The 27,280-nt window shown below is 44.3% G+C and overlaps 2 protein-coding genes across 2 annotated transcripts; both read left to right on the top strand.

The window, feature by feature from the left end:
* The first annotated feature begins 9,154 nt into the window (after positions 1 to 9,154).
* On the top strand, positions 9,155 to 20,530 carry LOC141206963 (gastrula zinc finger protein XlCGF66.1-like). The gene is made up of 5 exons (XM_073664327.1): positions 9,155 to 9,301; positions 15,730 to 15,853; positions 15,937 to 16,034; positions 16,233 to 16,323; positions 19,179 to 20,530. Exons 1-5 carry the CDS (start codon positions 9,155 to 9,157, stop codon positions 19,622 to 19,624), a joined length of 906 nt encoding a protein of 301 aa, XP_073520428.1. The 3' UTR covers positions 19,625 to 20,530.
* A 113-nt stretch (positions 20,531 to 20,643) lies between these two features.
* Positions 20,644 to 26,449, top strand: LOC141206955 (uncharacterized). The gene is made up of 5 exons (XM_073664320.1): positions 20,644 to 20,705; positions 20,789 to 20,912; positions 20,996 to 21,093; positions 21,292 to 21,382; positions 24,309 to 26,449. The coding sequence occupies exons 1-5, from the start codon at positions 20,682 to 20,684 to the stop codon at positions 25,175 to 25,177; spliced, it is 1,206 nt and encodes a 401-aa protein (XP_073520421.1). The 5' UTR covers positions 20,644 to 20,681; the 3' UTR covers positions 25,178 to 26,449.
* The last annotated feature ends 831 nt before the right edge of the window (positions 26,450 to 27,280 follow it).

Consider the following 27,280-nt stretch of genomic DNA (forward strand, 5'->3'; position numbering starts at 1 on the left):
CCGGAGAACTCTGGTAGGATCTGCAATAAAGCACGAGGTCAGAAACAAAGGACGGAATCGCTATTCTGTTGCCTTCTTTATGCGCGTCCGGAAATGAGAACGCCGTAGCGACCACCAATCGGGGACGAGGGGCGCGGAATAGTCCAATTTATACACGCCTACGTGTCTCAGTTCTGAATCGCTGGACGAGGTCGTTGGCTAGGTGTCAAATACAGCGATGCACACTGCCCAGCGGGAGTGCAACGACCCAGGAATGGTCCAGGGAGCTTTGTAACGATCAACGATCTCGCAGCAGGGGCCTGATCGTTGCTACCGGTCAAACGTAGCGAGATCGCTAGCGATGTCGCTGTTGCGTCACAAAACCCGTGACGTATCAACGATCTCGCTAGCGATCTCGTTATGTGTGACAGGGCCTTAAGTATTAAGTTTACTTTAATACTTTTTTTGTGAACATTTGAAACAAAACTTTTTTTCAACTTTTGAAAAAAAGGAAAAAATTGGAAGATCAAATTTGACAGATGTAAGGCCCTGTCACACATAACGAGATCGCTAGCGAGATCGTTGATACGTCACGGGTTTTGTGACGCAACAGCGACATCGCTAGCGATCTCGCTACGTTTGACCGGTAGCAACGATCAGGCCCCTGCTGCGAGATCGTTGATCGTTACAAAGCTCCCTGGACCATTCCTGGGTCGTTGCACTCCCGCTGGGCAGTGTGCATCGCTGTATTTGACACCTAGCCAACGACCTCGTCCAGCGATTCAGAACTGAGACACGTAGGCGTGTATAAATTGGACTATTCCGCGCCCCTCGTCCCCGATTGGTGGTCGCTACGGCGTTCTCATTTCCGGACGCGCATAAAGAAGGCAACAGAATAGCGATTCCGTCCTTTGTTTCTGACCTCGTGCTTTATTGCAGATCCTACCAGAGTTCTCCGGGCTGCTAATATCCGTTCATTGGACTAGTGCTGATTTTTGCGGATCATTGCAGCGTTCTCCAGCTGTGACTCCGCTTTGAACATATCAGACATCTTTAGTAAGGTAGGTATTGTTTGAGGTCTCAGATGCGTTTCCATTTTTATTCTTTTATCACATTTACTAATTATCTGTTATCTTTGCTTTTCAGGGAGGGAGGGCTTGGCTTCTATTTGTATATATATATATGTATGCTTTTGCATGGGCAGATATTTTAGGGGTCTCGTGCACATGCACCCACATAGCGCATTTTCTGTCATGCTCACTAACAGAATGGAATATGGTTTTCCATGATATTTTTTATATACAGTTTCAATACTTGTGTTAATTGTTTTGTTGAAAGTGTTCTCATCTTTTCATGTTATGTTTGCAGTTTGCACATCATGGACGACGGGCAGTGTGCTATTGTGGTTGCTGCATTGCTGGTTGAGGAAGCTCGGCGTCAAGATGAGGCACGAGAGCTACAGAGGCGTTCCAAACGAAAGCGTCGCATGTGGACCAGAGAGTGGCTGCAGAAGAGGTCTGAATTGTCCCACATGCAACTTGTAAGAGAGCTTCAGGAGAAGAATCCTCATGATTTCCGCAACTATCTGAGGATGTCAGAGGAATCTTTTAAAGAGTTATTGGAACGAGTTACGCCACGTATTCAACGGAAGGATACAGCGATGCGTGCTGCCATTCCGGCAGATGAAAGATTGGCAGTCACACTGAGATTCCTGGCCACCGGACGCTCATTCCAAGACTTGCATTTTTCTGCAGCCATTTCCAGGCCCATGCTCAGTGTTCTAATCCCGGAGACATGTAATGCAATTTACCACAGTCTACGTAGTTACATACAGTTTCCCAACACGGAGGAGGAATGGAAAAAGATTGCCTCTGATTTTGAGCAGCTGCGGCAGTTCCCTAACTGTGGTGGGGCTTTGGACGGGAAACATGTCCGAATCACTCAGCCACCAAATAGCGGATCCTATTTTTATAATTATAAGGGCTATTTCAGCATCATCATGATGGCCCTTGTTAATGCCAATTACGAATTTATAAATGTAGATGTTGGCATGAACGGCAGGGTTTCTGATGGTGGTGTTTTAGAGCACACACTTTTTGGAGAGCGATTGGACAACTGTGACCTACACTTGCCTCCCAACTCAGAGACTACAGGTAACCTTAATTTTGTTTTTGTCGGCGATGAAGCCTTCCCACTTCATCCCAATCTTATTAAACCGTTCCCCCAAAAAAGTCTTACCCAGGAAAGAAGAATTTTCAATTATCGTTTGTCAAGGGCACGTCGTGTTGTCGAAAATGCCTTCGGTATCATGGCCAACCGCTTCAGAGTTTTTCACACGCCAATTAACATGAAGCTTACATCAATAGACTCTGTTGTTTTGGCCTGTTGCACACTTCACAACTTTCTTCGTCGACGTGATGCAATTACGTACTGTCCGCCTGGCTTCGTGGACTCTGTGGACCTAGCCAATGGGGAAGTGGAGCTCGGTGAATGGCGTGCAAACAATCCTGTAATTGCAGGCCTTCAACCAGTGGGATATGGCAGAAACACCCAGGATGCGAAAACCAGCCGCGACAACTACTGCCAGTATTTTAACGGTCCTGGTGCTGTTACTTGGCAACATCAGAACTTATAGTGGGCAACTACTGACAATTATACACTACTTTCAGTTTTGTATTGATTTGTGTAATAAACTGTGTTTAACTTTGCAAAAGATTTGTTTATCATTGTTTCAATAGTAAGGGCCCGTATACACATACGTGTACTCCAGGGGCGGACATAGGAATCATGGGAGCTCATAGCAGAAGTTATAATTGGGACCCCCCCCACAAAAAAAAAAAAAATAATAATTGTTGGGGACACAGAAGAGCAGATCCCACAACCTTCCAGCCTTTCTTCCTTTCTGAACTCCTAAATTACTCTTTCATAGCCCCATAAAAATGTGATGGAAATTGAGTAATGGAAATTGAGGAGTCGGTTTGGCTTATCGACTCCGCAGCCCTGTATACCAGGATGGGAGAGCACACAGTATAATGCAGCCCCCCATAGGGTAAAAGGCAGCCCCAGTCCTCCAGTATTATCAGTACTGACTGATTTACAAAAATATATAAATACATACTTACTACTCCAGAATGGGGGAGACTGCTATGGGGTCCGCTGGCTCACGGGCCCCCTACGGCCACGGGCCCCATAGCAGTTATGTGGCCTGCCACCAATGGTGGTACGCCACTGTTGTACTCGTCTGTATACATCCATATACACATCCATATACACATACATATTCAGATACATAAAAATCTACACCCATATCCACACTTATATACAGATAACCAGATATACACACACATACTCACAGACACAGAAGTATGCATACCTACATAAAAATATAGATACATATTTCTACATAAAACCACCTAAACACCAGTATTCCTGTGTGACCGTCACAATAGAGACACTGCTGCGTTCTACAGACGTCGCATTATCAATACAGCGTCTCTAGTCCGACACGCTAATAATTCAAGTCATAATAGGGTTCTCTAATAAACCGCGGGTTTATTGGCGACGTTCATGCGTCGTGGGCGTGGTTACCGACGTTCATGCGTCGTGGGCGGGTCTAACGACGTAGTTGCGGCCTAGCTTATTAAGAGCATTATGGCATCCAGGGTCAGGGCATCTCCTTGGGGTGATGCTGAGGTGTGCTACCTTGTGGAGCACCTGGATGCACTTGATTATGAGTGCCATGTGCACTCTGAGCATCCAGTGCTCCATAAACAGGCGGTGCTGCAGAGGATCGGTCGGGGCCTGGTCCGCAGATTTGGGGTGCAGCGCTCTGCTACCCAAATCCGTAAAAAGCTGGCGGACCTGAAATATAGGTCTGCCGACCGAATCGTCAGCATCCGGTCACGGACCCTGCCCCGCCGTGGTGAGTGGTTTTAAAATATGTTAACACAATATATGGCAGCACATTAGTTACAACTGCAATCACCTTAGGTATCTAATGTTATTTGTTTTCCAGCGCCTGCAGCCCCAGAGCCCCCAAGGGAGTCACCTCCAGCCCTGGAGCCCCAGCAGCATTCCTCTGCCAGCTCGCCAGCATCACTCCGTGATATAGGTGCAGCTTCATCTTTCGGTAATGCTTTGACATAAAATACGGTCCATACAACTTGGAAAGTATAGGGCTGTCATGTACTATTAAGTGTTGTGTCTTTCTCTAGCCGGTGGTGCCAGGGGATCCGGGTGGTCCTTAAGCTCGTCATCATCCGAGCAACCTGAAAACCGTAAGTGTTAAATACCAAACATGTACCTGATAGGCTGTGTGCCCACGATGCGTTTTTTAAGGTGTTTCTGCAGCGTTTTTGCTGCTGTGGAAACGCATTAAAAGCGCATGGTAGAAGGTCTGCCATGTTCCCCAATGATAATCCGCATGTGCTTTGCACATGCTGCGGAAATTTCCGCTGCACATTATCATTGCGGAAAAAAACGCAGCACTACCAATTATTTTGCATAAGGTGGTTTTTTTGCGCCGCCATTGACTTGCATTATAATGCGCCAATTCCGCAATACTGCATCTGTACTTGCGTAATTAGCGCGTTCTAATGTGCGGATGGTACCCGGGAGTGGTGCATCGTGGGCACATAGCCTTAATTTGATGAATGTACAGAATTATTGGACTTTTAAGTTTAACTATTACCTCCGTAGAAATCCCAACACTACAAGATCTCCTGGCGTCACAACGGAGACTGAGTGAAGAGATCCACCAGCACGGAGTGATGCTGGCAAGATTTGTGGCAGCCCATGACCGTCACGGCAGCCAATAACTTATTTTTTGTTATGTAGTTGATATTATTTGGTTGGTTATATTTTTTATATTTTTATTAAAAAAAATTAGTTTATATCCACTATTGTCTACACTTTGTTACATCTAATCCTATCCTGTGTGATACTGCCTGACGGGTTGTGTATCTAATCCTATCCTGTGTGATACTGCCTGACGGGTTGTGTATCTAATCCTATCCTGTGTGATACTGCCTGACGGGTTGTGTATCTAATCCTATCCTGTGTGATACTGCCTAAAGGGTTGTGTATCTAATCCTATCCTGTGTGATACTGCCTAAAGAGTTGTGTATCTAATCCTATCCTGTGTGATACTGCCTGACGGGTTGTGTATCTAATCCTATCCTGTGTGATACTGCCTGACGGGTTGTGTATCTAATCCTATCCTGTGTGATACTGCCTAAAGGGTTGTGTATCTAATCCTATCCTGTGTGATACTGCCTGACGGGTTGTGTATCTAATCCTATCCTGTGTGATACTGCCTAAAGGGTTGTGTATCTAATCCTATCCTGTGTGATACTGCCTAAAGAGTTGTGTATCTAATCCTATCCTGTGTGATACTGCCTGACGGGTTGTGTATCTAATCCTATCCTGTATGATACTGCCTAAAGGGTTGTGTATCTAATCCTATCCTGTGTGATACTGCCTAAAGAGTTGTGTATCTAATCCTATCCTGTGTGATACTGCCTGACGGGTTGTGTATCTAATCCTATCCTGTATGATACGGCCTAAAGGGTTGTGTATCTAATCCTATCCTGTGTGATACTGCCTAAAGGGTTGTGTATCTAATCCTATCCTGTGTGATACTGCCTAAAGAGTTGTGTATCTAATCCTATCCTGTGTGATACTGCCTGACGGGTTGTGTATCTAATCCTATCCTGTGTGATACTGCCTAAAGGGTTGTGTATCTAATCCTATCCTGTGTGATACTGCCTGACGGGTTGTGTATCTAATCCTATCCTGTGTGATACTGCCTAAAGGGTTGTGTATCTAATCCTATCCTGTGTGATACTGCCTGACGGGTTGTGTATCTAATCCTATCCTGTGTGATACTGCCTGACGGGTTGTGTATCTAATCCTATCCTGTGTGATACTGCCTAAAACAAGCAGTGCAGGGGCAGTAAAGCCCACTCCAAAGTCGGCTTTCACACCCTCCTGCTTATTGATGTTATCAGCTGAAGTTGTGTAGGGGCAGGAAAGCCGTCTGAAGTCGGCTTTAATAGCCGCCTGCAAATTGATGTTATCAGCTGAAGTTGTGTGGGGGCATGAAAGCCGTCTGAAGTCGGCTTTAATAGCTGTCTACTAATTGATGTTATCAGCTGAAGTAGTGTAGGGGCAGGAAAGCCGTCTGAAGTCGGCTTTCATTGCCGCCTACTTATTGATATTATCAGCTGAAGTTGTGTGGGGGCAGGAAAGCCGTCTGAAGTCGGCTTTAATAGCTGTCTACTAATTGATGTTATCAGCTGAAGTAGTGTAGGGGCAGGAAAGCCGTCTGAAGTCGGCTTTCATTGCCGCCTACTTATTGATATTATTAGCTGAAGTTGTGTGGGGGCAGGAAAGCCGTCTGAAGTCGGCTTTCACAGATGCCAGCTAATTCAAGAAGAAGAGAGAAGAGGAAAGAATAGGAACATAGTATGAAAACTATAAGGAAGACCTAACATGTTGATCCAGAGGAAGGCAAAAAAAAACCATGCTCCGTTTTGGGAAAAAAAATTCCTTCCTGACTCCACATACGGCAATCAGACTAGTTCCCTGGATCAACGCCCTATCAAGAATCTAATATATACAACCTATAATCTGAGTCAGACTCATAGTGCATGGTATGGCAGATCATTGCCATACCGTGCACCATGACTATGACCCCAAAGACTAAAAGAAGGGAAGTAGGAAGAGGAGGGGAAGAAAACCAGCTGTGAAGAAGACCAGAGGACACAGGGAAAAGACAGAAGACAGGTGATAAAGCCTGGAGCCGGAGGAGGAGAAGGGGAGGAGGTGATCACCAGCGGAGAGCAGGGATGGGAATAGACGGTAGAGAATGGAGGGGAGGGAACGGAGATTGGGAAGGGATCGGAGGGCAGGGGTGAGGGGTCCCACCCTCGGGAAGAGGTAAAGCAGAAAATAAGGCAACCAAAAAACATTTTTATTTCAATCAGGGTGAGATCAGAGGGCAGGGGTAAAGTTAAAAAAGAGGACAATAAACCTTGTTTTTATAAACAAACAAAAATATAAACAATTTTAACAATTTAAATAAGTATTAAATTAACAATATTTACAAAATGATAAAAAAAAATTGAAATGAAACATCACTACAGTTCTTCATATCGATTACCTGTATTTGTGTATCCGTGCCTGGGGGAAACAAAAGAATCAGAACACATGGGATACTGTGGGGGGGGGGCAAGGCTTTGTGAACGCCGGATCCTCTGCACTGGTGTGCTGTGAAGTGGGTCCGGCCTATGGGTCCAAGAATGTTGTTGAAAATGGCCAGGGTCAATCAGAGTATGTACAGTAGACGTTTCATTAAGTTCACCGGCTGCCGCTTTATTTAAAGTCTCAAACATGACCCTTTCTGCATGCGCCCTCTGTCGGTCATCCAGCCTCTGTAGTCTCTCGCCAGCAAATGTTGCAAAGTTGTCCCGCTTGGCCTGGGTCTGCAGCAGTAGAATCTTGTTCGCCAGAGATATTAGATCTGGCGATGGCGGCAAGCTGGCCTTTCTTTTCCTTGATTTTCTTTGTCGCCGAGGCACAAGGTCTTCACTTGTAGAGGCCATAGGGTCTTCATTTGCCGATGCCATAGGTTCCTCATTTCATGACAGCACACTCGCCTCCTCCATACCACGTTCCGTAGCCGAGATGCCGTCATCTTGCCGATGGTGCTGTGGGAACACAAAATTAAAGTTAAGATTTGGTTACAACATCCATCAGGTATGTTATGACCAGCAAGGGTACACGTGCACTAAAAAACAAATATGAGGGGCGGCTAAACTATGGCATGTACATTGAAAGTATAAATGCTATTTACAGGGAAGCAAAGAAGGTACTTACATCTGCAACAGGGGAGTCAGTCCGGATGTCGGGGTCTTCTTCCGGGGTCGGCCGCATCGTACACGCCATTCGCCGAGGTAGCTCCTGGTCACGGGTGAAGGCAAGCAAGTCATAATACCATAATGTCGGCACATAAACCTCATCTGTGCCGGTACCTGACTTCTTTGACTTCTCCACCCGGTTGAGTTCTTTCTTATATACGGTGCGTAGACCCTGGATCTTTCTCTTCACCAGCTCTTCATCCACCTTCTTTCTCGTTGGGGCCATGCCTTTTAAAGAGGGCAATCAATTGCTGGTATGCCTCCCTCTTTTTCTCTCTATTGCAGTAGTCTGTTGATTTTATTTGCCAAAGGCACGGCAGGGAGCGGTAGAGGTCAATCATTTCCCTCACAAACTCTTCACTTTTGAAAGCCATCTGAAAAGGATAGCATACAGTGAGCATACATGAAACATTTTAAAACATAGTAAAAAGTACTGCACACCATTTATTGACTCCCTTAAAAATGGCCTCCAATGTATAAGCAAATGTATACTTGTATGGTGTGGCAAAAATCCACTAAAATAACTTACCACGTAAACAAAGCAATACAGCTGCCTGAAGAACCCAAAAATCGATGTTGAGTCACAGCTGAAGAAAATCCACAAATGAATGGAATCACAGCAGTAGAACGCAACTAGGATCCAAAAATCAGGACGCTGACAAGGCTTCAACAAATCCCAGATGGACGAATCTTGCCCGGAGAACACTGCTACAATCCGAAAGCAGAGCGCAGATAGGAACAAAGGAACGGAATTGCCGCAACGTCGCCTTTTTTTAAACCTGCCGCCAATCAGAACGCAGTAGCGTCCACCAATCGGAGATGAGTGGGCGCGGAAAGGTAATTTTATGCACGCCTTTCTGACACAGTGCAGTCCTTCAAAGTGTGGATCGTTGAAATAGCTGCTGTGTGAAAGCGTCCCAGCGACCAACGAGATCGTTAGTTAGATCGCTGGGGCGGCCGAAATCGTTGGCAAGTTCTACATGTTTGACGGCTCCCCAACGATCTCTCCAGCGATCTCAAAACCGTGACGTAGTAACGATCTCGCTAGCGATCTCGTTATGTGTGACAGGGCCTTTAGCATGTCTCTGCTCAGCCAGGCTTGTGCGGCACATAAGCTGGGGTAGTGTCCAGTGTCCTGGCTTGGTCTGAAGACAAACATACACAGGAGGCCGTCTACCTCCAAACACACAGACCATGTGCCAAACAACAGCCTTCATTTTATAGGCTGTTAACCACACCCAGAGCAGAGGTGAGGTATGTGGGTAGCTGGACCCACCCACCTTACATATCTACCCCCTTTGCCTAAAGCCGTGTGGCTTGGCATCTTCTACTGCCAGACAGTGGATTCTCGAGAGGGCATGGGCATTACCATGTTGCTTCCATGTTCTATGTTCTACATGGAAGTAGAAGTCCTGTAGGGCTAAAAACCAGAGGTTGAGCCCTCATCCATCCGAGTGGGGCATAGTCGGATACTAATCTAAATTTTTGACCTAACAGATAGTACCGTAAAGTGTCCACTGCCCAATATATGGCCAAGCATTCCTTCTCTATGACCGAATAATTTTTCTCGCAGGAGGATCACTTTCTACTCAGAGGACAGGGTACTCCTCCCCGTGTATCTCCTGGGAAAGGACTGCTCCTAAACCGACATCTGAGGCATCTGTCTGGAGTATAAACTCTTTCTTGAAGTCCGGGGCAACCAGGACCGGTTGCCTACACAGAGCCAGTTTCATCTCTTGAAAAGCCGTCTCCACCTCTGCAGTCCACTTGGCCATGGCTGATTTTGTCCCTTTAAGGAGGTCAGTCTGGGGTGCGGCCATCATGGTGAAGTTTGGGATGAATTTCCTGTAGTACCCCACGATTCCCAGGAAGGCTCTGACTTGCTTTTTCGACAGCGGTCTATGCCAATTTTGGATTGCTTCTACTTTAGTAATTTGGGGTTTTATGTCGCCTCTACCCACTACATATCCGAGGTACTTGGCTTCTTCTTTCCCCATGCCACATTTCTTCTGGATTATTGAAAGCCCCACCTTCCTCAGAGCATCAAACACAGTCTGGATTTTTTCCAGACGACTCTCCCAGTCTGGACTGAAGATAATAATATCGTCCAGGTATGTTGCGCCATATTTCTTATGGGATGCAAGGATGCGATCCATGGCTCTCTGGAAGGTTACAGGGGCCCCCTGCAGTCCAAACGGCATCTGGACATACTGGAAGCATCCGTCAAGCGTAGGAACCGCAGTCTTCTCTTTGGCTACCTGTGCCATGGGGATCTGCCAATATTGGTCTGGTAGAGCACCCATCCTTGATGCCCCTGTGTTTCCCTTCTAATATTGTAACTTCAGCTGGTAGAAGAACATTATCGCCATCTGGATATTTTTTTAAAAAAAATTCTAAATAAAAGACATTTGTTTTTACCATTGGAGTCTATGGAGCTGGATCATCGTCATTTCTATTACCTGTCTACTGAGCGCAAGCAGCAGCGCTGATCACAGATCCCGGAGACACCCAGCTGGTTCATGGAGGTGAGCTGTTTTTTTTCTTTTCCTTTTCCATCTGCCAATATCCCTTTGTCAGATCCAAGGTGGTTATGTGCCTTGCTGGCACAAGTCTCTCGATCAGCTGATCAACGCGTGGCATGGGATATGCGTCAAATTTGGAGACCTCATTCAACTTCCGATAGTCGTTTCAGAATCTCCACTCACCATCGGGATTTGGGACCAAGACGATCGGGCTCGAACAACCGCTCTTGGATTCTTCAATGACACCGAGCTTCAGTATACAAGCTACCTCTTTGAAGATCAACTCTCGTCGGGCCTCAGGTATCTGATAGGGCTTCAAGTTTTACCCGCACATGAGGCTCCGTCAGAAACTCGTGTTCTATGACACTTTTGCATCACGGCAATTCCGAGAACAGATCCCTGTTCTTCTGTATCAACTCCCGACACTGCTGTTTCTGGGCCTTCGTTAGCGTTTCCGCTATTGCGACTCTTCCAACGTCACCTTCTGGCTTGCCCAGCAAGCATGGAGCTTCCACAGCCTCTCTGTCTTGCCACGGCTTGATGAGGTTGACGTGGTATATCTGGTACGCCTTACGTCGTCCCGGTTGATGAACCTTGTAGTTCGCTTCACCCACTTTTTCCACCACCTCATACGGCCCTTGCCACTTTTCCAAGAACTTACTTTCCATCCGTAGGAATTAGGACGAGGACTCTGTCTCCCGGATTAAATTGCCTCACTCTGCCTAACTGGTTGTAGACTCTGGCATGAGCTTCTTGTGCCTGGAGGAGATGTTCTTTTACAATGGGCATCACCTTCGCAATCCTCTCCTGCATCAGAGCAACGTGCTCGATGACTCTCTTGTGGGGCGTGACCTCTGCTTCCCAGGTTTCCTTTGTGACATCCAGGTAACCCCGCGAATGTAGGCCATACCGGAGTTTGAATGGCGGGAACCCCGTAGAGGCCTGTGAAATCTCTCGGTTAGAGAACAACCGATACGGTAGGAGACAGTCCCAGTCTGTACCATCCCTTTCTATGGCCTTCCTCAGCATACTCTTTAGATTCTTGTTAAACCTTTCGACTAGGCCATCTGTCTGAGGATGGTATACTTAAGTCCTCAGTTGGGAGATTTGAAGGGCTTTGCATAACTCCCTCATCACCTTACTCATAGAGGGAGCTCCCTGGTCGTTGTGTATGGCTCCCTTTTGGTAAGCCTGTTCGTGAAAAAACGTGGACCAACTCACGGGCTAGACTCTTTGCGGAGGAGTTTCTCAGTGGAATCGCTTCAGGATAGCGTGTGGCATAGACCAGGATAGCCAATATATATTGATGCCCATGAGCAGATTCAACCAGGAGACCGACCAAGTCCATAGCAATTCTTTCAAACGGCACTTCAATAATGGGCAATGGCACGAGGGGACTTCGAAAGTGAGAGGTGGGGGCGGTTAACTGGCACATAGGGCAAGACCTGCAATACTTAAATATTTCCCGGTGACATCCAGGCCAATAGAACCTTTGCATGATCTGTTCCTTCATTTTTTCCACTCCCAGATGTCCCCCCAAGACATGTGAATGGGCCATGTCCAACACCTTCCGTCTAAACGGGCCCGGCACTATTAACTGCTCCGCACGCTCCTCCCTCACTTTCTTGACCCAGTACAACAACTCCCCACTCATCATAAAATGGGGAAACCTTGTGTTACCCTTAGCTCCTGTGCAACCCCATTTATAACAAAGACATTATTAAAGGCTTCCTTCAGAGCTAGGTCCCTATGTTTGGCAGACCCAAAATTCTCGCTGGTCACCCCAAACTCTTGAATGGCAGACACAGGGAGCACCACCTCTTCATCCCCCACAAGGACACAAATGGAAACATGTCTGACTCTGGGTGTGGTGACACCTCATTAGGGTTAACTGTTTTCTTATCTGAGCCAGCAAACCCAGAACCCTTCCCCCACAGATCCCAAAACAAACAAAAGTCCCAGCCTATAATAATAGGGTGCAACAAGTCCAGAATGATGCCGACCTCGTGAGACTCAGTACCGTGGGCCGTTTCAATGTCCACTCTGGCCATGGGTTGTCCTTAGCATCACCATGAATGCACCGAACGCCGACTTTTTCCCTCCCCGAGTCTAGTAGTGCTGTTACCTCCCATTCGTTCACCTTCACGGGACATGCTTGTGGCCCCTCGCTGGGTGGACAGTTCACACTGCTGGCCGGATAAGCTTAATATGAACAACGGTGTCCTATACTGCAGTCCACCGGCTCAAGGGTCAGGGGACAACAGGCGGCTATATGGCCTGGGCCGTGACTCCTCCAGCAAACATCATCACACGTATGGACTTTGGGCACCACCTCCCTCGTCCCTTTGGACCTGGTCACCCTGGGCAACCCAAGGCTGTATGGGCCTCGGCAGGGAGTGCACAAACTGGTCCATCACCATCCACTCTACCACTATGCGCAGGCATTGAGAACTCCAGCTGCAGCCACTTCTGGACCAGGTGCAACAGGTCAAACATTTGGGAGCGAGGTGGTTTGTTCCGGTGATATGAACCAGCTGTTCCCTGATAATCATTGTCACCCCCAAGCGTGCGAGAATCTCAGTTTTTAGCTTGCCATACTCTTTGGCATCCTGCAAAGCTAAATCATAGTACACCTTTTGGGCGTACTTTGCAAAGCTAAATAGGACGTACTATGCAAAGCTAAATACGGTGTCCTGCAAAGCAAAATCATAGTACGCCTACTAGGCATACTTCTGGGGCTCTCCCGTCAAGTATGGCGTCAGTACCTCTGACCACTGCTCTTGCGGAAATTCCTCCCTCTCGGCGACCCTTTGAAACACCGTCAGGACGGCCTCAACGTCATCCCCCGGGGTCATTTTCTGCAAAGCCCATCATACCGCCTCCCGGACATGGGAGTCATCAGTCGGACCTGGGGTTGGAGCGCTCATCATGCCCTGGATGGCGGTTGCGAGAAGCTGCATCTGCTGCCATTGTTCCTACTAGTGCTGCTGGATCTGCTGTAACAACAGCCTGTTGGCGATGCTTGCTGGCTTGCGACAGACTTCACCCAGGGCATGCAGTCCATCCTGTAGCAGTCAAACGTCTCTGCTGGGAACACTGCTCGCACGTCTAACACCAATTGTAGAGGTTTTACTCACTTGGGTGCGACGGGAGGAAAACAGGAGGCATGTTCCTTTTTAAAAGTTCATGTGGGTTTATTGCTTCATAAACCCAGAAGCCAAACAGAAAAGAAAATAGCCTTTAGATCAGGCAAACAAAGTAAATGTCCTTAGCAGATCTCTGCTCAGTCAGGCCTGTGTGGCACACAAGCTGGGGTAGCGTCCAGTGTCCTGGCTTGGTCTGAAGACAAACATACACAAGAGGCCTTCTACCTCCAAACACACAGACCATGTGCCAAACAACAGCCTCCATTTTATAGGCTGTTAACCACACCCAGAGGTGAGGTATGTGGGTAGCTGGACCTGCCCATTCTCTCCTAGCTACCCGTAACCCGGCTCCCAGGTGCACCAAACGATCCTCTTAGTGCTTATGTGCCCTAGAGAAACACTCCGGGTTACATCACAGAGACCAGCCATCTCTGTGACACATACCTCCCATCGACTACGCAACCATTAGCCACCTTACAATACTTTGATACATATCTGGTTTTATGATTACCCCACGGCTGATTAAAGGGAATCTGTCACCCCCTGGGACTTATCTGACCTCTAATATTGGCATACAAGTGATAGAAATGTGAATCTATACATACCTGTATGCCTCATATTAGAGGTCTGTTTGCTGAGAAATGGCTTTTTATTCAGTGAAGATTCTGATGCTTGCTGGCCGTGGGGTTGTCGGTGGAGTGGATTCCCTTTAATAAATACTCACTTAGCCCCATTCTTCATGCAGATACTAATAAATCCAGGACCTATGAGATTTTTACCATATGATAGTTGGATAGTTAGGGGTGTATCATCCATATCAGCAGCCCACAGGGCCACTATGGTGCCCATGAAAAAACACAGAATTTGAGCTTGGTTTAAGTTGGTATCCATGCCGCACATAAATGCATGTTTACTATGGCCATAAATCAGAAAAAAACTATAAGAAGAAAAATGATCATAAACCCTGCTGTAAATAAATAAAAATCAAAAGTGCATTTAAATAAAATAGGGTTCTTAGCAACACTGTTTTTGATCAAAAATAGCATGAAAGCTATCCCACCATGGTAAAATGAACCCATTCTGGATAGTCCTACTCTGTATAATATTAAAAACCTTACCATGTATCAAAGCCTCAAACTTCTGTGTGTGAATCAGACATGAGATCTAACATGATAGATTACAGTCCGGGGAAGACGGGAAACATTCATATAGACGGCCGGTGGTGATGTAGTCAGTGAAGAAATCTGGCTAAATATGTTTCTAGAGCCGTAGTAGAAGATGAAGATGTCGTCCTCATCATGAAGTAGTTATTTCTCATGTCACGTGTAATGAATATCTCCTGCAGTATTGCTAATGCTGATTACAGTGTTGGTAAATGAGACGAGAATTAGCTTTATGGAAGATGAGTCTTTGAGAAACGTGTTCAGCTGCAGACTCCAAGGAAGAAACTGCTTGTTGTCTGTGGCCTAAAATATATAGGTTTTATTACTAGATGTAAAGAAGAAAACTAAATACTGTAAAATAATAAATCTCCTCATATGTTTCCCTTATTATCTCCAGTAATTGTATTATTACACAGGATCTTTATGATGTTATATAGGCTCATCATCTTCTCATTCAGGTCCCTACAATATCAGATCCTCTCAGTGAATATCTTCTATTTAAGAGAATTTTCCTTATGGACCCGTCAAAGATGGATATGGATAGAGACAAGATGGCGGAGAGGATATTACACCTCACCCTAGAGAACCTCTTCCATCTTACTGGAGAGGTGAGAGATTCTGATGACGTCACATTACACCATTCTTATCTATGGGAATAACAGATGGACAGAACTGGAGAGGTGAGGACTCTGGAAATGTCTGGAGGGAGATTTATTTACATGTCTTTCCATAACCAGGATTACATATTAGTGAAGAAGACCTCTAGTGAGCGCTGTCAGGTCCATGTGTCTGAGGGATGGGAAAGACCCCTGAGCCCAATCACGAGGCCTCCATCTCACCCTTTCATACATGATGACATCAATGACCAGAAGATCCTAGAACTCACCTACAAGATGATTGAGCTGCTGACTGGAGAGGTGACACTGCTGGGAATGCTGGGACATTATACAGTAACACTATGAAGGGATCGGGGGGATGACGGTATCATTGCATGTGTCAGGTTCCTATAAGGTGTCAGGATGTCGCCATCTATTTCTCCATAGAGGAGTGGGAGTATTTAGAAGGACACAAAGATCTGTATAAGGACGTCATGATGGAGGTTCCCCAGCCCCTCACATCACTAGGTAATAGACAGGACTAAATACACACGGCCTATAATTATCTGTATGTCAAGAATGAATTCAGTCCCTGTATGTGTTTCTTCCAGATCTATCCAGCATGAGGACAACACCAGACAGATGTCCCAATCCTTTTCTTCCACATGACTGTAAACAAGAAGACCCCAATGTTCGTCAGGATCATCAGGTAGATGGAGAGAAGGTGTCATGAGATCTCCCCTATGATGTGTAGACGGCTGTGAAGGTCTTGTGTTCAGTCTTGTTTTATCCACCAGTATTATATGGTTTATACTTGTGTAATGAGAACGGTGGAGATGGCAGGATTAGAGCTGATCATAGATGTGACTTCTCCATCTGTCTGTGACTTTTACAATATTTGTTTCAGGGTGAAGATCTGACCCATATTAATACTATAGAGACATATGTGAGGGGCGATGAGTGGTGTAAAGAGGAGATTCCTACATATGACTACCCAGGTGAGTAGTGACCACTAAATGCAGAGAAGTCACAGATTCTTCTCAGTCACCGGCTGTGGCTGCTTTATCGGTGGTGTAGTCCAGCTATATCACAATCGTGTGATCACCATTTTGCCTCTAGACCTCAACATTCTCTTCCACCCAAAACTGTTCCAATGATTTTGGGCATTTTAAAAGCCTTTTCCATAGAACTTACAACCTGGAGGATCCACCTACTCCCTGTGATTAGGAGACGTTACCTGCCCCGATCTGTAAACCACAAAGCCAGAAAATCACTTGAAGAAAAATATTATGATGGGACTGTAAGTGAAAGCGGAGGGTAATGATGCTGTTGGCTTCCTAGATCCCTGATATCTTATCGGATGAATCTACCTTCTCTCCCTTCTGTGCTGCTGAATGTGCTCATATGGTCCCTACAAGACCAGGTCCAGTCTTTCTGGCCAAACTTCACACTTCTGATCTACAACATTAAATGTGCAGTGAGGGCCAAGTGTGAATTTCTGTACAATAACAGCAGAGTTTCCCTTTATCCTGACTTTTCCGTTTCTTTTAAAACCAACTAACTTCAAACAGGATTGTGATAAACTATACCTAAAATATTACACCTGTGCCATGATATATCTCTATGCTAAATTTAAGACACCTCAGCTCTGCACTATTATAAAAAGTTCTCTTTGAACGTCTAATATTTCTTCTTGAAACTCATCTGACAGAAAATATTGTCCCTTACGATAGTTTAGATTGTCAAGAGCCACCGAGCCCCATACTCCAATTACCCCAGAGAGGTTTCACCACTAGTTACTCACTACTTACTGATGGAGACTGTTGAGTTTGGTCATTTCAGTAGATGTTATTGTCTATACTCACAGTTTTGACTATAGTAGTTAGTACCCAAAATACTCTGATTTAACCCCTTCCTGCAGCCAGTTTTGTGTTCCTATCTGGGCCCAGTTTTCAAATCTGACGTGTGTCACATTATATGGTGAAAACTTTGGAATTCTTCTGTTCGTTGTCACCTGGCAGCTCAAAAGATGGCTACCACAAACAGGCTTGGCGCGATCTACTCCATTTTCCAGATCCCAGGGTTTGCCTTGCTCATCATCCTTTAACCCCTCTACATAGATTTGGACTTAGACTGAGATCCCCTAAGCTTGGGCCACCGTGTTATCTAATGTTCTGTGGTGTGAGATGGCAAGAACAATAGTCAGATAGCCGGATCAGAACATGGAGGTCAGAGAAAATACAAAATCACACAAAAGCAGTCAGTAAACGGGCCGAGGTCACAACAGGAAGCAAATACACAAGCCGGGAGCTGAGGACTGACCCAGAGGAGAACAAGGCTGTATCTGGCAGCTTCCAGCAATATGCTTCCAGCTTTAGTAGGGTGCGTTGCTCTCCAGTTGGCTGAAGCAGGGAGCAGATTACTCCAGCTGGACAGCACACACACCCATACAGCCAGACTGGATGGTACTTTTGGTCTCAGGCATCTTAATCTTAGTGGCTGGACAGAGACTGCGCCGCCCAGAGCTTCTGGTTCCGACGTCTCCTCCATCACCAGCGCCGCCTACCGGATGAATAAGGCGGCTTCTGGTGAGAGAAGCAGACGTTGCAGGAGCAGATCCCAGGGGAGATGGGACACACCATTTACAGAAGCCTTGTTATTACAAAATGGTAGAAAACCAGAGCAGTAGAAATCCCCATAAAGTGACTCCATTTTGGAAATTATAACCCTCAGTGAAATAATCTATAGGAGTAGTGACTATATTTTGACTCCACAGGCACTTTCCGGAAATTAGCACGCAGGATGATGGAGAGTGAAAATTACAAATATATATAATTTCATTACCCAACACATAGTGCCCAGATTGTGCTCCAGGAGACACACGCCATCAATTAAGTGTGTTCTTCTCACTATAGTAATGTCAAATACATGGATGCTAAATGTGGTTTGGGCGCACTGCAAGGCTCAGAAGAGGGGGGGAGATTTGACTTTGGGAGAGTGGATATTGCTGGATTGGTTTATGAAAGCCATGTTGCTTTTCAAAAGCCTTTGAGCCACTAATAACGTGGAAACCTCTGGTTTTCCATTGAAAGGTGATGGACCCGAGTGGGGATTTGTTTTTTGTGAGATGAGTAGAAGTTTTTATTGATATTATTTTCGCCTACATAACATTGTTTGGTGGCTTCTTATTCCATATTTTGGAGGCAGAATTAACAAACAGTTGAACACTGCGATCCACTGGTTCATCCTATGAGGTTTTCTATTAGACTGTGAACTGTTATTGTCTTGGTGAATAATGACGGCTAACATAGGGCAAAATAAAAAAAAAACACAGAAAAAGATACAGCCTTACTAACACAAAATCATATAACAAATGCACTAGCAGGATGCCCCAGACCCCCATGATAAAGATGGGGGCAGCGCAGGTGCAAAATACTTATGGAGCAACCACTCACAATCATACCAATTCATGAAGGGGGTGGTTGCCTAGTATTAAAGATGCACACAGATGAAGCTTGCATAGGACGCCAGTCACATAGGTAGTTTTGATGCACAGTGTCTGACTTAGGATACTGATGATGTCAATGCTGGGTAGGAAGGCTGCCCAGCACTATATAAGTGCACCCCACATGTATAGACACCCCAGTATACCCAACCAACACTAAAATGGTAATGCATTTGCTATCTGATTTGGTGTTGGTAAGGCTGATTTTTTTTCTGTGATGTTTTCTTGGTAGATAATGATACTTTTCCATAAAGTACATTTTTATGGAGAGTTTAAGTAGCAATATTCAACAATATAAATTTTAAGGATATGTTATTCATAAATAATAATTGGTTTTATTCTTGGCAGATGACTGTACCAGGAGATCAGAGGGACAGCTGACATCTTCAATTTTTAAATCAGAAGATCTTGAGATCACTCAAGATACAATTGAAGTGAATGCCATTACTCCAGATATACCATCATCCCTTCACAGCAAAGATCTGTCATCTGATCCTTTGAAACAGGTCCTGTCTTCTGATTCATTACTGACTACTAAGGAAAATCAAAGTCACAAAATAAGCATTAAAAAACAAATTGCACCGAAAGCAAAGAAGCCATTTTCATGTTCAGAATATGGAAATAGTTTTTCCCTCGAAAAGTCTTTTCTTAAATATCAAAGCATTCACACAGCAGAGAATAGATTTTTTTGTTTCAAGTGTGGGAAATTTTTTAACCAGAAATCAAATTTGGTTAATCACCAGAGAAGTCACACAGAGGAGAAGCCATTTTCTTGTTCAGAATGTGGAAAATGATTTACAGAGAAATCAAGTTTAATGAAACATCAGAGAACTCACCCAGGGGAGAAGCCTTATTCCTGTTCAGAACGTGGAAAATGTTTTAGCCAGAAAACAGATTTGGTTGAGCACAAGAGAACTCGCACAGGGGAGAAGCCTTTTTTCTGTTCAGACATGAGATCTAACATGATGGAAGATTACAGTCCGGGGAAGACGGAAAACATTCATATAGACGGACGGTGGAGATGTAGTCAGTGACAGACGCTGGCTAAATATGTTTCTAGAGCCGTAGTAGAAGTTGAAAAAGTCCTCCTCATGAAGTAGTTATTTCTCATGTTACGTGTAATGAATATCTCCTGCAGTATTGCTAATGCCGATTCTAGTGTCTGTAAATGAGATGAGAATTAGCAATAAGGAAGATGAGTCTATGAGAAACGTGTTCAGCTGCTGACTCCAGGGAAGAAACTGCTTGTTGTCTGTGGCCTAAAATATATAGGTTTTATTACTAGATGTAATGCAAAAAAACTAAATACTGTAAAATAATAAATCTCCTCATATATTTCCTCTTATTATCTCCAGTAATTGTATTATTACACAGGGTTTTTATGATGTTACATCGGCTCATCATCTTCTCATTCACGTCCCTACAATATCAGATCCTCTCAGTGAAGATCTTCTATATAAGAGAATTTTCCTGATTTACCCATCAAAGATGGATATGGACAGAGACAGGATGGCGGAGAGGATATTACACCTCACCCTAGAGATCCTCTTCCGTCTTACTGGAGAGGTGAGAAATTCTGATGACATCACATTACATCATTCTTATCTATGGGAATAACAGATGGACAGAACTGGAGAGGTGAGGACTCTGGAAATGTCTGGAGTGAGATTTATTAATGTGTCTGTCCATAACCAGGATTACACAGTAGTGAAGAAGACCTCTAGTGAGCGCTGTCAGGACCCTGTGTCTGAGGGATGGGAAAGACTCCTGAGCCCGATCACGGGACCTTCATCTTACCCCCTGATACATGAGGACATCAATCACCAGAAGATCGTAGAACTCGCCTACGAGATGATTGAGCTGCTGACTGGAGAGGTGACACTGCTGGGAATGCTGGGACATTATACAGTAACACTATGAAAGGATCGGGGGGATGACGGTATCATTGTATGTGTCAGGTTCCTATTAGGTGTCAGGATGTCGCTGTCTATTTCTCCATGGAGGAGTGGGAGTATTTAGAAAGACACAAAGATCTGTACAAGGACATCATGATGGAGGTTCCCCAGTCCCTCACATCACCAGGTAATAGACAGGACTAAATACACACGGACTATAATTATCTGTATGTAAAGAATGAATTCAGTCCCTGTATGTGTTTCCTCCAGATCTATCCAGTAAGAGGACAACACCAGAGAGATGTCCCCGTCCTCTTCTTCCACAGGACTGTAAACAAGAAGATCCCAATGTTCCTCAGGATCATCAGGTAGAAGGAGAGAAGGTGTCATGAGATCTCCCCTATGATGTGTAGACGGCTGTGAAGGTCTTGTGCTCAGTCTTGTTTTATCCACCAGTATTATATGTTTTCTATTTGTGTAATGAGAACGGTGGAGATGGCAGGATTAGAGTTGATTATAGATGTGACTTCTCCATCTGTCTGTGACTTTTACAATATTTGTTTCAGGGTGAAGATCTGACCCATATTAATACTACAGAGACATATGTGAGGGGTGATGAGCGGTGTAAAGAGGAGATTCCTACAGATAACCTCCCAGGTGAGTAGTAATCACTAAATTCAGAGAAGTCACAGTTTTATCTCAGTCACCCTCTGTGGCTGCTTTATCGGTGGTGTAGTCCGGCCGTATCACAATCGTGTGATCGCCATTTTGCCTCTTAGACCACAACATTCTCCTTCACCCAAAACTGTTCAAATGACTTTGGGCTCTGAAAGCCATTTTCTATAGAGGTTACAACCTCGAAGATCCACTTACCCTCTGGAATTAGAAGATGCTGACCGTTACCTGCCCAGATCTGTAAACTACAAAGCCAAATGACAGCGTAAGTAGAATGTGCTCACAAATAAGAAAATCACTTGAAGAAAAATACTATGATGGGACTGTAAGAGAAAGCGGAGGGTAATGATCTATTGGCTTCCTAGAACCTTGATATCTTATTGGATGAATCTACCTTCTCTCCCTTCTGTGCTGCTGAATGTCCTCATATGGTCCCTACAAGACCAGGTCCAGTGTTTCTGGCCAAACTTCACATTTATGATCAACAACATTAAATGTGCAGTGAGGCCAAGTGTGAATTTCTGTACAATAACAACAGAGTTTACCTTTATCCTGACTTTTCAGTTTCTTTTAAAATCGACTAACTTCAAACCAGATTGTGATTAACTGTACAGAAAGCATTACACCTGTGCCATGATATATCTCTAAGCTAAATTTAAGACGTCTGATCTCTGCACTATTATAAAAAGTTCTCTTTGAATGTCTAATATTTCTTCTTGAAACTCATCTGATAGAAAATATTGTCCCTTACGATAGTTTAGATTGCCAAGAGCCACCGAGCCCCATACTCCAATTACCCCAGAGAGGTTTCACCACTAGTTACTCACTTCTTACTGATGGAGACTGTTGAGATTGGTCATTTCAGTAGATGTGTTATTGTCTATACTCACAGTTTTTGACTACAGTAGTTAGTGCCCAAAATACTCTGATTTAACCCCTTCCTGCAACCAGTTTTGTGTTCCTATCAGGGCCCCATTTTTCAAATCTGACGTGTGTCACTTTATATGGTGATAACCTTGGAATTCTTCACAAAGGATAATAGGAAACAAATTGTCCTTACAAATTATTTTCCAAATTCTCTTGAATCTGACAATCCCCTATATACGGTTGTACACTACTGTCTGGGCACATGACAGGTTAAGAAGGGAAGGAGCGCCATTTAGCTATTTGAATGCAGATCTTGATAGAATAGTTTGCAGACACAATGTATTGGGGGAACTGTTCATGGTCACCTGGCAGCTCAAAAGATGGTTACCATGAACAGGCTTGGCGCTATCTACTCCATTTTCCAGATCCCAGGGTTTGCCTTGCTCATCACCCTTTAACCCCTCTATATGGATTTGGACTTAGACAGAGACCCCTAAGCTTGTTCACAGTGTTGCCTGGTGTTCTGTGGTGTGAGATGGCAAGAAGAATAGTCAGGTAGCCGGGTCAGAACATGGAGGTCAGAGAAAATACAAAATCAGAAGACACAAGAGTAGTCAGTAAATGGGCCGAGGTCACAACAGGAGAAAAATACACAAGCCGAGAGCTGAGCACAGAGGACTGAACCAGAGGAGAACATGGCTGTATCTGGCAGCTTCCGGCAATATGCTTCCAGCTTTAGTAGGGTGTGGTGCTGTCCAGTTGGCTGAAGCAGGGAGCAGATTGCTTCAGCTGGATAGCACACACACCCATACTGCAAGACTGGATGGTACTACTGGTCCCAGGCATCCTAATCTTACTGGCTGGACAGAGCCTGCACCACCCAAAGCTTCTGGTTCCGACGTCTCCTCCATCACCAGCGCCACCTGCAGAATGAATAAGGCGGCTCCTGGTGAGAGAAGCAGACGTCCCAGGAGCAGATCCCAGAGGAGATGGGACCCACCATTTACAGAAGCCCTAATGTGACCAAATTGCAGAAAACCAGAGCAGTAGAAATCCCCATAAAGTGACTCCATTTTGGAAATTATAACCCTCAGGGAAATAATCTATAGGAGTAGTGACTATTTTGACTCCACAGGCACTTTTCAGAAATTAGCACGCAGTGGATGTTGAAGATTGAAAATTACAAATATATCATTTTATTACCCAACACATTGTGCCCAGATTGTGCTCCAGGAGACACACATCATAAATTAAGTGGGTTCTTCTCACTATAGTAATGTCAAATACATGGATTCTGAGTGTGGTCTTGTTTTTTGTGAGATGAGTAGAAGTTTTTATTGGTATTATTTCCCCTACATAACATTGTTTGGTGGCTTTTTATTCCATATTTGGGAGGCAGAATTAACAAACAGTTGAACACTACGATCCACTGGTTCATCCTATGAGGTTTTCTATTAGACTGTGAACTGTTATTGTCTTGGTGAATAATGACGGCTAACATAGGGCAAAATTTTAAAAAAATCACAGAAAAAGATACAGCCTTACTAACACCAAATCATATAACAAATGCTACAGGATGCCGCAGACCCCTATGATAAAGGTGGGGGCAGCGCAGGTGCAAAATACTTATGGAGCAACCACTCACAAACCTACCAATTCATGGAGAGGGTGGTTGCCTAGTATTAAAGATGCACACAGATGAAGCTTGCATAGGACGCCAGTCACACAGGTAGGTGTGATGCAGTGTCTGGCTTAGGATAGTGATGATGCCCATACTATTAGATCAGGGGGGCTGTCCAGCACTATATAAGTGCACCCCACATGGACAGACACCCCAGTACACCCAACAAACACTAAATTGCTAGTGCATTTGTTATCTGATTGGTGTTGGTAAGGTTGATTTTTCTGCGATGTTTTCTTGGTAGATAATGATACTTTTACATAAAGTGCATTTTTGAAAAGCGTTTAAGTAGAAATATTCATCAATATAAATTTTAAGGATATGTTATTCATAAATAATGATTGGTTTTATTCTTGCCAGATGACTGTACCAGGAGATCAGAGGGACAGCTGAAATCAAGTTTTATCAGACATAAGATAACTCACACAGGGGAGAAGCCTTTTTCCTGTTCAGAATGTGGGAAATGTTTTAGCCGGAAATCAGGTTTGGTTATACACCAGAGAACTCACACAGGGGAGAAGCCTTTTTCCTGTTCAGAATGTGGAAAATGTTATGCTGATAAATCAACTCTTATCAAGCATCAGAGAACTCATACAAGGGAAAAGCCTTTTTCATGTTTAGAATGTGGGAAATGTTTTAGCCATAAATCAGCTTTGGTTAGTCACCAGAGAACTCACACAGGGGAGAAGACTTTTTCATGTTTAGAATGTGGGAAATGTTTTAACCATAAATCAGCTTTAGTTAATCACCAGAGAACTCACACAGGGGAGAAGACTTTTTCTTGTTCAGAATGTGGAAAATGTTTTCGCCGGAAATCAGATTTGGTTAAACACCAGAGAACCCACACAGGGGAGAAGCCTTTTTCTTGTTCAGAATGTGGAAAATGTTTTAGCCAGAAATCTGCTTTGGTTAATCACCAGAGAACTCACACAGGGGAGAAGACTTTTTCTTGTTCAGAATGTGGAAAATGTTTTAGCCAGAAGTCAGTTTTGGTTAATCACCAGAGAACTCACACAGGGGAGAAGCCTTTTTCTTGTTCAGAATGTGAAAAATGTTTTATCCAGAAGTCAGTTTTGGTTAATCACCAGAGAACTCACACAGGGGAGAAGCCCTTTTCATGTTCAGAATGTGAGAAATGTTTTGCTGAGAAATCATCTCTTAACAAGCATCAGAGAACTCCTAGAAGGGAGAAGCCTTTTTATGTTCAGAATGTGGAAAATGTTTTGTGAATAAATCATCACTTCTTAGTCACCAAAGTACAGACACATGAGAGAAGACATTTTTATGTTCTTAATGTGGGAAATGGTTTCCTTGGAAATCAACTTTTTTTAAACTTCAGAGAAGTCACACAGGGGAGAGGCGTTTTTCATTCTAATCTAAAATTGTATCTTTTTAAAGGGGTTTTCCACTACTAGGACGACTCCTTCTCATTCCTCATGTTTGGCCATGTTAAAATAAAAAACAATCATACGCACCTCGCATTCTGGCACCGTTCCATTGGTGTCACAACTTGTGTTTCCAGTGCTCACATAAGGTTGTTACATCACACAATCCTGCTCCTAATCAACGCCACCTTTGGATGTATTGAACATCAACAGGAAGGCCATGGCATGGACATAGCACCGAGAGAAGGCACACACTGAAAACACTCTCTTCAGACCGTGTTCCTGGGGGAATTATAAGCAATTTACAGCCTTCAACATGACGTCCGATATAAGAAAGAAAGATGAGATCGGAGGTTAATCTGAGGTCCTCCACCTCCGTCAGCATGTCTGGTATGCAATTTCTTATGGAAGGTCTTATCTTCCTGCTCCAGAGCTATTACTGCCTCATCTCAGCAAGAAGCAGTCTTGACCCTCATGATGCCAGACAGCTCCATAAATCTCCCTGTATTCTCACCGAAACCCACATACTGAGCAGTGCTTGCTTCACAGGGACATTTACCCCCCAGCCACAGAGGTTCTGATATGGAGAACGCCATAATTGATTTGTATTTCATATTGCGTCTATCCCTACTAAACAATAGATGCAGCAATATATACAAAGGCTGGAGACCACATACAAAACTGAAATACGTCCCCTCACTTCTATCCTGTCACAGCTTACTGACGAGGTACAGAGATTAGAGGATAATGTCCTACAAGATGTGGGCCATCAAAATGCTCATAAATAAACAGTCTGTTTAATTTGGTTGATGACCATAAAAATCACAATAATATCTGGATAAGGGGTATACATGAAAGCATCAATGCTCAAGTGATTATGCCAACACTATTGACATTAATCAATAATATCCTTGGTGATCCTATTGATAAGGAGCTGGAGACCGACAGGGCGCACCATACATTAGGCTATTATGGTTCAGATCCTGAGCATCCAAGGGACATTATCTGTCACATACATTTTTTTCAATGTAAGAGGCCGTAGTGAGGAAAGCAGCGGAGTTGGGTCCTGGTGATTTCAATGGAAAACGCATATAATTGCTCACATGTCTATCCTGAATGACACTTGCTAAAAGAAGGGTATTGAAACCACTACTTGATGCCATCCGGGAAAATGGCCTGATGTACCCCTGTGGTACCTTTCCAGCTGCAGGTCCAAAAAAAATGGAACATTGTATACTTTGAAAGATCAAAGTGACGAGACCTTTCTGTGATGTCCTGGACATTCCCAGAATCCATATATCTGACTGGCCACCTGCTCCACCATTGCCACAGAGAGTTCCAGCACGTCACAGAAGGCTTTCAATGGATCAGGAACTTTATGGTGATGCAGCCAGATGGGAAAGGAACCTGCCAATCATATGAGCTCCTGAAATTAATCTTGTCTTCCCTGATGAGAGACAGTTTGCCGATGCTTACTTATCTTTTTAAGCATATAATAAGATATATGTAAATAGAGCATTAGGTGCCACTCCTCCGCTATACATAATGTCTCCGTTCATATCTTAGAACGGCATTTAAGTTGACTTCACATTATATTACTGTAATATCAGACTGTATTACTTTACTCGCTATGTATTCCATGGTTCCCACTAATAGGAAGCCTAGGACTGAAGGTTTGACTTACGGATGTAAAGACAACCCCCAGTTAGGGACTTGCATTGGGATCTGCTTGTTTCGCAATTTCCTACTGTTTCGATATATTCATAATCTATACTTCTTAGACACTGAGAGGTAGACGTTACTATCTACTGTCTATACTTCCTCTCTTAATCTTTCTCTCCTCCCCTCCCCCTTTTTTTCATATACAGTTATATGAAAAAGTTTGGGCACCCCTTTTAATCTTAAGCTTAATGTTTTATAAAAATTGGTGTTTTTTGCAACAGCTAT

Source organism: Phyllobates terribilis, unplaced genomic scaffold (genome assembly GCF_046119375.1).
Source record: "Phyllobates terribilis strain yellow unplaced genomic scaffold, ASM4611937v1 Scaffold_153__1_contigs__length_4458050, whole genome shotgun sequence".
NCBI classification, from domain to species: Eukaryota; Metazoa; Chordata; class Amphibia; order Anura; family Dendrobatidae; genus Phyllobates; species Phyllobates terribilis.

What these genes read in the sequence shown, in the direction of transcription:
- LOC141206963 (XM_073664327.1), top strand. Translation starts at nt 9,155, where the DNA reads ATGTGGGTAGCTGGACCCACCCACCTTACATATCTACCCCCTTTGCCT. An exon ending in GTTCTATGTTCTACATGGAA is followed by an intron (nt 9,302 to 15,729) that starts GTAGAAGTCCTG and finishes TGCATGTGTCAG; the next exon opens with GTTCCTATAAGGTGTCAGGA. An exon ending in CCAGCCCCTCACATCACTAG is followed by an intron (nt 15,854 to 15,936) that starts GTAATAGACAGG and finishes TGTTTCTTCCAG; the next exon opens with ATCTATCCAGCATGAGGACA.
- LOC141206955 (XM_073664320.1), top strand. Translation starts at nt 20,682, where the DNA reads ATGATTGAGCTGCTGACTGGAGAG. An exon ending in TTGAGCTGCTGACTGGAGAG is followed by an intron (nt 20,706 to 20,788) that starts GTGACACTGCTG and finishes TGTATGTGTCAG; the next exon opens with GTTCCTATTAGGTGTCAGGA. An exon ending in CCAGTCCCTCACATCACCAG is followed by an intron (nt 20,913 to 20,995) that starts GTAATAGACAGG and finishes TGTTTCCTCCAG; the next exon opens with ATCTATCCAGTAAGAGGACA.